Here is a 10,881-nt window from a genome sequence, read left to right as displayed (position 1 = left end):
TAATTCACTTTGAAATTTACTAATCTTTTCCATTTGTACTTCATGCTGATGTTGTACATTCACTTTTTGTTCTTCTTGTCACTCTTGTAGTCTGTCTTCTTGTTTATTTTCTTTTTCCTCCGACAACTGCTGTAATCTCTCTTTTTATATCTTTTCTCGTTTTTCTTGTTTTTCCTGCAACTACTGCTGTAATCTCTCTTGTTTATTTTGCTGTTCGAGCTGCCACTGTGGCAGGTTTTCTTGCCATTGCTGTTGTCTCTCTTGTTTATTTTCTCGCTCTTCTTGATTTTTTCTTTTTCCTCCAACAACTGCTGTAATCTCTCTTGTTTATTTTGCTGTTAGACCTAACACTGCTGTTGTCTCTCTTCTTGTTTCTTTTTTCGTCCTTCTTGTCTCTTTCCTCGTTCTTGTTGTTTCGTTATCGGTTCTTGTATTGCTGCCATGATATCTGCTAAGCTGTAGTTTGATCTGCCGCTTCTCGTTTCCATCTTTTTTTTCTTTTTCATCCCACTTCTGACACCGATTTGTTATATATATCTGCTCGTTTGTTAATTTCCGGTAGAAATTCTTTCCAAGGAACTTCAGCAATACAAGTCCTTTCTTGATTAAACCCCATTTATTCTTTCTTGGTACAAACTTTTAGTACACAGTAATTCCACAGTTAGTACGTTTCTAGTCACTTTCAACTTAACAACTTTTATAATACACACTATAAGTCACAACGATTCACAACCTTGATAACTTCGCTCTCTACGAGTGCAAAACACACACTTTACGGCTCACTAGCTCGAAACTAACAGAATCATAAATTACACAGAAATCACTGTAACCACTGTTCGCTTAACTCCGGTGGAAGAAGAAGAACTGGCAGTTATTTAGATTTAAAAATAATTGTTTCCTTCGGAAACAATTATCAATCTAGGTTGTTCGAAGATTAAACAATCCTCCTTCACCCAAACTAACTCCGGTGGCTTTTCTTGCCAGGCTTATATACTAACAAAGAGGTTTCGCCAAAATTCGCGGAGTTTCCCGATATTTCGAGAAATTCAGTCACCATGCGCCTGCAGCGTCACGTGACTTCTGCTGTCGTAACAACTGCTTTCCATCTAGTATATCACTTCTAAATTATAAACAACTAGTGCAGACGGCCCTCTAGTAGTTTTGCGCAATATTGCAAAAACAAACTCTTACTGGTTGCTGAGTCTATTAACAATTTCGTAAATGGTAAAATGTTTCACAACTGACACTAAGTGATTAACCCTCATAAATCTCATAATTACTGTGTTTGTTTTTAATCAATGAATACACCGTCACTGGTTTTACCGAAATTCTATGAACTTATATTTTCCTTATTTACAGACGTTTAATACTCACCTATATATCTTAAACTTCTGTTTTCTTCATTTTGTTTTATAACATTTTCATGCCTAGAACAGGAGAGTAGTGTACTTGCTTGTGGCATTCAAAATACGATTCGTACATCAACTTAACCACCTATCAGAAAACTGTTTATATACCCACAAAAAAATAATAAACACACAAAAGTATATATATATATATATGTGTGTGTGTGTGTTGGAAAACAAAAAACAGTAAGTAACTGTTACAGTTCTATTTATGTTTCTTGTATGCCCTCTTAAGAACTTGTACATGTGTTTGATAAGACATTGTAATAAAGATGGCGCTAAAAAGTTGGGTCATTACTAGGTGAGCATGAAGTGTGTCAACAATGCCCTCTATGTTTTTTCGTTACAATTCGCCATTTCTATTTATTAGGAAAGGAAATGACATTGATGAGTGTTATTGTAGGAAGTGAAGCCCCTTATAGTACGTTGTTTGTTTCAGGTTTTAATGAGAGTTATGTATATTGTAAACATTTGTTTATTTGTATTCTAATAAGACGGTAGAAGTACTTTTATGGGTACTAGCAGAAATACCCGCCCTCCGGGCAGATATAACTACTAGTGCTATATTAGTATTGGGTCTGAGGCCTTTTCTGGAATTGTCTGATACTGACAGTTCTACAACAATGTACTCATACTTAACATTCAATAATGTTCACCATTCATGAGAGATAGGATTTCGTTGAAATTTTAGTTTAAAAATGATCTATCATCACAGCATTACATCGGAGACTAAATTTTATTGAATTTTGGTGTATTTCTTTGTAGATGCAGTTATCAATGAAAGTGCCTTGCTTTTCTGTTGCAACACTTGAGATTTTCACTAAGTTTGTGTTTTGATTGTTTTATATTTAAAACTTACCGTTTTTTGTAATTTTGTTTGGTTAAATCTGAAATATATAATTTTTGTGGAAATTTCTATTGTTTTATTTATTGCTCAGCTGTAAAAATACTGCATAGTTATAAAAATATTATACAGTTATGATTCGTGATGGTCGGTGCAGTAGTTTTCGATATCCGAGTTTTGGACGTATACATCGCAGTACTGTTATGGGTATGCTGTATAATAGTAATTATTATGTTCAGTTGTTTAGGCTTTTATGTATTATAATTAATATAAACTTTTGATCTAAGTAAACCATTAATTTAGTAAAAAATGGAAAATAATCTTGGTAATGACTATAGCTAACTAAATTATATATACAGTTATAAAGACTGTAATGCATTCTTTCATCAGTTGTACATCTTTGCTGTTACTGTTAGCAATATTTTCAGTCATAAATCCAATAATATCTCAAGAGGTTAAGACAGGAAATTTAGGTTGATTGTTAACCCTTGTACTAAGTTATAGTTGCATTAAGATAATGCAAAATTATCTAATGAAACTAAATGTAAAAATAGACATTAAACATTCTAACCAATATTGTTCATAAAAGAAACCCGTCACACCAAACATGCTCGCCCTTTCAGCCATGGGGGCATTATAATGTGACGGTCAATCCCACTATTCATTGGTAAAAGAGTAGCCCAAGAGTTGGTGGTGGGTGGTGATGACTAGCTGCCTTCCCTCTAGTCTTACACTGCTAAATTAGGGATGGCTAGTGCAGATAGCCCTCGTGTAGCTTTGTGCGAAACTCAAAAACAAACAAACAATAAAAGAGACATTGAAGAAAAGAATATGCAATACAAAATTCAAACACTAGTTGTTTGCTTCATGTACTGTTATACTCAAAATTTAATGTTAATGAAAAGCTGAACATCAGTATAAGCATAATTTTACTTATTCCTCCATAACATGTTCTGGTACCAATGAATTCCCTTTAAATTCATTAAATGGCTCTGAAGTATAATTTTAGAATATCCTAAGATATGAGATAAAGTACTACAACATGTGACTGTTTTGCTATATGGTTTATCAGCACTCACTAGCAGGATGTTCTAGGTCATACAACAAAAAACTAGTGTTTATGTGATAAAAGCTAATATTAATAATAAATTAATTAAATGAATTCCTTAATTGTACAAAGAATGGCAAGATTGTTGGTACTCTAGTTAAAATATTGCAAAGTTAAATGTAATATAAATAAAAATAATGTACTACGAGGTGCGTAAAATACAACTGATCTGACTTTAGCTAACCTCCATAACTTTACAAAACAGAGTGGAGTGGAAAATGGAAAGTTAATAAATAAAGGTAAATTCAACAAAAGAAAGCTCAATAATAGTAATCATAAGACTTGGAAACTGAAGTAACAGTTGTGGTAAAAATGACAGAGTAACGAAAACCAATATGTCATGGTTTGGGAGATAATGAAAATTTACATGCAATAGCATGATAGATTAGCAAAAGGTTAGAAAGAAAAGAGAATATAAAGAGCTTAAAATTTTTGACTCAGAAGTGCTAACAGGAAAAAGTAAACATGGTACTGTACAATCAACATCTCAACAGGCAATTTTGCATTCAAAGCTGGATGATTAATTATAACTGCTACTTGATTAATCAATAACACCATTAACTGATTACATTTGGTTAATCAATTAGTACACAGCAGTTGAAGAAGACAAAGATACAAGTTGGATGTAGGTGCTGCTAGACTGGACATCTTTCTAGTTCAGAAGTTCAAGAAGAAAAAAAAAAACAGAATAAAAGAACAGTTGGTGTTCACAAATACTTGTGAAATTTACAATTATTTTGTTTTTCCCACATTCTGTAATAGCAATATTTGGATTACTTGGGTAGTTGGAGTAACAAAAAATAATAACAGTCAGAAACACTAATTTAGATTAGTTTATTGTTTTTGTGACAGTTAATTTATTCATACTTTTGATTAATTGATTACTGGAATAACAGAAAAGGGTAAAAATCAGAACATTAATTTCACTTCATCAAATTAATCATAGTATCAGTTAATTGATTAGTTTATGAGACAGTAATACAATTAATCATTACTCAAGGGTAAACAACTATATCAGTTAAATCACGTTACTCTACAATTATTTATATAATGAATTCTTTGTAACATACAGTTTGTATTTAGATAAAATAATTCTGTGATGGTAAACATTTTAGAATAAAAATGACTCAAGAATCTGGGGAAGAATCATGCAAAATTTTTGTCTATTGCAATTGTTATAAAAAAATATACTTGTATTAAGTAAGAATTGTTTTGAAACATTTACTATAAGAATTGTTCTTTTGTTTTGTTTTCAATTCTTGGTCCTACACAGTACTTTGAAAACAAGCCTAGTGTCTGTGTGTAATCAAGTCAACCATGATCACGATATAGTGTCATGAAGGATTGTAATAATAAAAGACAAATGACAAAAGTAATACAAGTATTGACCAGAAAAGTAATTAAAGCAAAAATGTCAAAAACAATGTCAGAATCAAAAGTCAAGAAAGCATATGGAAATAAGAGAATTATAAATTTAGAAACATGGAAAAATTGATGTTTTTTATATATTGGTTAAAATATAGTAGTATAGAGTATATATTAGTTCCACTTTTGTTTTTTTCCCTGTGGTTAGTCCACTCCCTTTCCATCAACTGACAAACCAATTTGAGCTGTGGAAATTTTGTATTTCGAAGAATATTATAAAATTTCCGAACTGGTTGATAAGATAATTCATGTGATCATATATGATGACAATAAAAGTCTGTTTTTATTGTTTTTGCCTGAAATGAATTCAAACTGAAGTGTAATTGGAAACGTGGATGTTTTTTAAATATTGAATTTAAAAGTGATCTGAATCTATTCAACTTATTCATTAATATGTTTAGGATAAGTGTAGCTCCACATCTGTGTTTATACTTTAAATTCATGAATTAATGTACTTTTGTATTACTAGATATTAATTTTTATTTGAAAGGATGAAATGAGTTACTGACATCATTATTTACATTTTTATGGAATTAAGTTCTTTACTTTCTCCAACTGGACATTTATTTCGTACTAGTAAGTACATGAAGGTCAGCTCAGAAAACAACAACAATAGGTCTGAAATTAATTATAAGGTTTTTAGAATTAGTTGTAAAATACAAAGTACAGTGATAAACTATAATTGTATAATTTAAGATGTAACTTATTTTAAATCTAAAACTATTCTTTTTAGTTCTTAAAGCTACGTGTAAGAGGTCAGAAGAATTTACATGTCCACTGAACTTGTCATAGTTCCAAGCTTTCTCCAGTATTTAGGTTCTTTGTAGACTTGTACCATTGTATACCATAAAAAAAAAAAGACATGGTGTATATACTTTACTGGCTAAAATAGGGTCTCTTGGAACTTCAAATTTAACCATAATGCCAACTTTTGATACTTCGGACAAATTCTGTTGCCATGTGTTATGATTCTGCATTTTTTAGATTGTTTGAGGATCCAAGGATTTTGAGGAAATCGAAAAAATGGAATTTTCTGATGGTGGTTGTTTTCTATGTTCCTTGACGAACATAAATCTTATTTAACCTGTATTTGGAGATAAAGTACTATACAGAAGAAATTACTAACCCAATGCCAATCTTTTTTTTCCAAGTTAAATCTGTGTATTACATTTTTCTTTCTTTCAGTCTCTTGTCAGTTTTTGTTTTCTCCACTTCTTTGTTTAGGAGTTAGATTCATTTCAAAGTGACCTCAGAGCAACCTAGAGGCCATGTTTATCCTATTTTCACCATTTGGATCAGCAGATAAAACTTGTATTCATGGCTTCTGATCTTAACCATCTGTTCAGCTGTTCAACGAGAATTTATCACTTTCATTCTTAAGGGTTTCTCCGGAGATCTATTTTCACTTGCCTTAAGTAATGAAACTAGTCTTTTGATCTATTTGCATGGTTTATTCAGGCATGTTTGCTTAAGGTATTTCTCCAGCAACTATATCTAGTCCCCTTCTCTATGCTTTAGTATTTATCCATGTTCTAGAAATCTTGAAATTTAAACTTACTTTTCTAACATATTTAGTCCAGTGAAACGTGCATGGTTGTAATACTTTAACTCTGATTCAGTGGAATGGGAAGAGAGACAGGAATACTAATATATGTAAATCTTCTGACATATTTCAAAGAACTGGTGTTTCATGTTCAATTTATTGTTTTCTCTGTGTGTGCATGTTTTTATATCACTATATTTTGAGACACTTGGATTGTTATTGTATTAAAAATCTTGCAGTGGTGTAAATATTTGATCATTATATTCATGTAAAGCCTTATTTAGAGTTTGTTGTAAAGCACAAAAACTTATAGTTTGAAGCTGAAGCTGCTTTACTTGTGTTTGTGAAGTTGTATATGATATCTTAGCCAACATTAAGATATGATTTTTTAACAGTATTTAGAATTACTATTTTTTTATTTCGTTCAAAGGATCTCATGTCTGTTAGAACCTTGGCTGTTATGTTGTGTGAAGTTGATGGTTCACACTGAGAAACAGATGCCTGAAAAGAAACAGTAAAATATATGTTATTTTACTTGTATTTATTCATTAATTTTATTAGTGAAGTTCAGAGGAGTGCAGATAATTTTTAATAAATATTTACAACTTGTTTTCACATGGTTCATTTTAACACTCGGTCTGTGAATCAGAGAGGCAGGTTTGATGAATTGATTCCCAGACAAAAGTTTCCAGTACTCTCTTTTAATCATGAATGAAGATTTGAACTCCTTGTGATATCTGGATTCTGAATTGGCATGGCTGAAGTTGAGCTATTTTTAAGACTAATTGGAAGTAAGACCTTTACTCTCATCTACATTCCCTCACAAAATGCAGTAGTTCCTCAGCTCTATAAAGCCAATTTCTTTGTGGTTTTCAAGAGTTTTGTCAATAGAGATAACTGAGAAAGGCTCAATGAAGCTTACTTGTCACTATAATGTGACTAAGTGTGGTAACTGCCTCAAGCCCACCCAATCCCCTGACTTCAATCTCATTGACTTGCAGGCTGGGTGTTAAACTCTGTCATTTCTACAGCATGTTTTTTCACGTGTTTTTTTTAAACTATTATTTTCATCCTTTCTACAGTATGTTTTCACATGGTTCCTTTTAAACTTTGTTTTGTTCCTTGCTACAGCATGTTATTTCACGTGGTTTTTTTTAAAGTATTATTTTGTTCCGTTCTACAGCATGTTTTTTCACATGTTTTTTTAAAGTATTATTTTGTTCCTTTCCACAGCATGTTTTTTCACATGTTTTTTTTAAAGTATTATTTTGTTCCGTTCTACAGCATGTTTTTTCACATGGTTTTTTTAAAGTCTATTATTTTGTTCCTTTCTATGGCATGTTTTTTCACATGTTTTTTTTTAAAGTATTATTTTGTTCCTTTCTACAGCATGTTTTTTCACATGGTTTTTTTTAAACTTTGTTTTGTTCCTTGCTACAGCATGTTATTTCACGTGGTTTTTTTAAAGTATTATTTTGTTCCTTTCTACAGCATGTTTTTTCACATGGTTTTTTTAAAGTCTATTATTTTGTTCCTTTCTATGGCATGTTTTTTCACATGGTTTTTAAACTCCATTATTTTGTTCCTTTTTACAGTTTGTGTTTACATGGTTCCTTTTAAACTTTGTTTTGTTCTTCTCCACAGCATGTTTTCACATAGTTCTTTTTTAAACTGTTATTTTGTTCTTTTCCACAGCATGTTTTCACATAGCTCTTTTTAAACTGTTTATTTGTTCTTTTCCACAGCATGTTTTCACATAGTTCTTTTTAAACTGTTATTTTGTTCCTTTCAACAGCATGTTTTCACATAGTTCTTTTTAAACTGTTTATTTGTTGTCTTCTACAGCATATTTTCACATAGTTCTTTTTAAACTGTTATTTTGTTCCTTTCAACAGCATGTTTTCACATAGTTCTTTTTAAACTGTTATTTTGTTCCTTTCAACAGCATGTTTTCACATAGTCTTTTTAACTGTTTATTTGTTGTCTTCTACAGCATGTTTTCACATAGTTCTTTTTAAACTGTTATTTTGTTCCTTTCAACAGCATGTTTTCACATAGCTCTTTTTAAACTGTTTATTTGTTGTCTTCTACAGCATGTTTTCACATAGTTCTTTTTTAAACTGTTTATTTCTTCTTTTCCACAGCATGTTTTCACATGGTTCTTTTTAAATTGTTATTTTGTTCCTTTCAACAGCATGTTTTCACATGGTTCTTTCTTGAAATGAATTATTTATACATTTAATTAAAGAATAATGGCAGCTAGAAACTGATCTTTCCGTAGAACATTCAAAACCAATTCTGTTAAAATAGGATTTGGAATCTTAATACAAACTTCATATTATGATTGCAATGAAAGCATGTAACAATTTATAAAATGTAAAGGTTTCATTTATCTTTTTTCAGGCAGTGTTCTGCTAAAAATATAAATATGGGATCAAGATTTCCACCTGACAAGGTAAGTATACTTTTTGTTCCTTTTGTATTACATACTTGTACCATCAATTCATTTGGTTTCAGTTTAACTTGGAAATATAGTCCAGGTTATAAAAATGTTTTTTTAGTAAACTTCAATAAAACATCTAGCCAGTGGCTCTGCAATAAGTCTGAAGGCTTATAATGCTAAAAGCCAGATTTTGATGCTGTGGGGATATTTGGGGTAGGGGGGGGGGGCACTGCACATGTGTTGAAAATAGTAAACAATGGCAGCTCAATTTTGATTTTCTTCCTCAGCCAATTCTATCAGTAACAGTCAGTATTGTAGCCAGTGGTGCACTGCACTGACCCTCCCCCCCAAAGAAAATATTCATATTTTTAGTGTATTGCGGAATTTTTTTATTTTGATAATTTCTGTAATTAATCATTTTTAAATGTATTCTCCATTTTATATTTCCTATAAAAGTGAACTAAGATTGGAAGGGCCCCATTATAAGTCTTTGTAGTAGAAAACGTAATGTTAACAGTACCAGTTCAAGCTCCAACCTTAACTATTGAAATGGTTAATTTTTTTCAAACATTATATTTCACTGAAATTAACTCACTGTGTCATAATTAATTACTTGTATTAAATGTCAATAATCATGTCAATATCTACTTATATGTATAAATCTTCTGTTTAATGTTTTCTTTTCAAATAGGTCTGGTTATCAAAACTTATTTTAATGACAGTAACAGTGTCGTATGAAAGTTTATAGATGCTCAATTTGAGTGGAAACTGATATATCTAGACCATGAATACTTGGATTGACAAAATGTACAGTACTTCACTATTAATGGACACCCTGTACTAAAAAGGTATTTAATTATTAAAAGTTTGCAAAGCATTAGACAGCAATGTGCTGAATATTTGTGTTAATGATGGATAAAGTAAGAGGAATTTGGGGGGAAAAATTGAACTTTGTGATTTCTCTTTTATTATTATCTTCAATGAGCAACTACTTGGGCATAGCACTTCTAACAAAACTGCACTGCGGAGGGTGGATGGTGTGATTCTAGCAAGTCTGACCCACATGCTGATTGCCTTGCCAATCAGAGGGGTCGAAGCTGTGATCTTGCTATTCCTATTTCTTGATACTTAATTTGGATATGTCATGCAGCTCAAATAGAGATCACTAAATGAAACAGTTTTGTATTCAGAATCTTGCAGTATAAGTGACCTAAATACTTGTGTCATAGGTGTATGAAAACTCAACAGTAAGAATTTTCCTTCTGAAATGTGTACTAGCACTATTTTACTAGTGCCCTGTATGTTTTACCAAAAACTGCAAAATGTGCTAGTTGTTTTGTTGAGCATGAAAGTGTATAACATTGCTGATCCATGGATTGTTAGTATTGTGATGAGTTGGGCATGAAAGTGGATAACATTGCTGATCCATGGATTGTTAGTATTGTGATGAGTTGGGCTTGACAGTGGATAACATTGCTGATCCATGGATTGTTAGTATTATGATGAGTTGGGCTTGACAGTGGATAACATTGCTGATCCATGAATTATTAATATTGTGATGATTTGGGCTTGACAGTGGATAACATTGCTGATCCATGGATTGTTAGTATTGTGATGAGTTGGCATGACAGTGGATAACATTATTGATCCATGGATTATTACTATTGTGATGAGTTGGGCTTGACAGTGGATAACATTGCTGATCCATGGATTGTTAGTATTATGATGAGTTGGGCTTGACAGTGGATAACATTGTTAATCCATGGATTGTTAGTATTGTGATGAGTTGGGCATGACAGTGGATAACATTGCTGATCCATGGATTGTTAGTATTGTGATGAGTTGGGCTTGACAGTGGATAACATTGCTGATCCATGGATTGTTAGTATTATGATGAGTTGGGTTTGACAGTGGATAACATTGCTGATCCATGAATTATTAGTATTGTGATGATTTTGGCTTGACAGTGGATAACATTGCTGATTCATGGATTATTAGTATTGTGATGAGTTGGGCATGACAGTGGATAACATTGTTGATCCATGAATTATTAGTATTGTGATGATTTGGGCATGACAGTGGATAACATTGTTGATCCATGAATTATTAGTA

General features: G+C 31.7%; 1 protein-coding gene across 2 annotated transcripts in view; it reads left to right on the top strand.

Annotated features, from left to right (window-relative positions):
- The first annotated feature begins 1,727 nt into the window (after positions 1–1,727).
- Positions 1,728–10,881, top strand: part of LOC106475315 (ubiquitin-like protein 3) — a 25,497-nt gene continuing 16,343 nt past the window's right edge. The window contains exons 1-3 of one of the 2 annotated variants that reach the window (XM_022379457.1): positions 1,739–1,827; positions 6,757–6,840; positions 8,730–8,781. In XM_022379457.1, the coding sequence (XP_022235165.1) occupies positions 6,803–6,840; positions 8,730–8,781 (90 nt within the window). In that variant the 5' untranslated portion in view covers positions 1,739–1,827; positions 6,757–6,802. Of the gene's footprint in view, positions 1,828–6,756; positions 6,841–8,729; positions 8,782–10,881 lie in introns of both variants that reach the window. The other variant, XM_013936003.2, reaches the window with a different exon arrangement.

This window comes from Limulus polyphemus, unplaced genomic scaffold, assembly GCF_000517525.1.
Source record: "Limulus polyphemus unplaced genomic scaffold, Limulus_polyphemus-2.1.2 Scaffold8391, whole genome shotgun sequence".
Classification (NCBI taxonomy): domain Eukaryota; kingdom Metazoa; phylum Arthropoda; class Merostomata; order Xiphosura; family Limulidae; genus Limulus; species Limulus polyphemus.
This window is presented reverse-complemented; position numbering and strand designations above follow the sequence as displayed.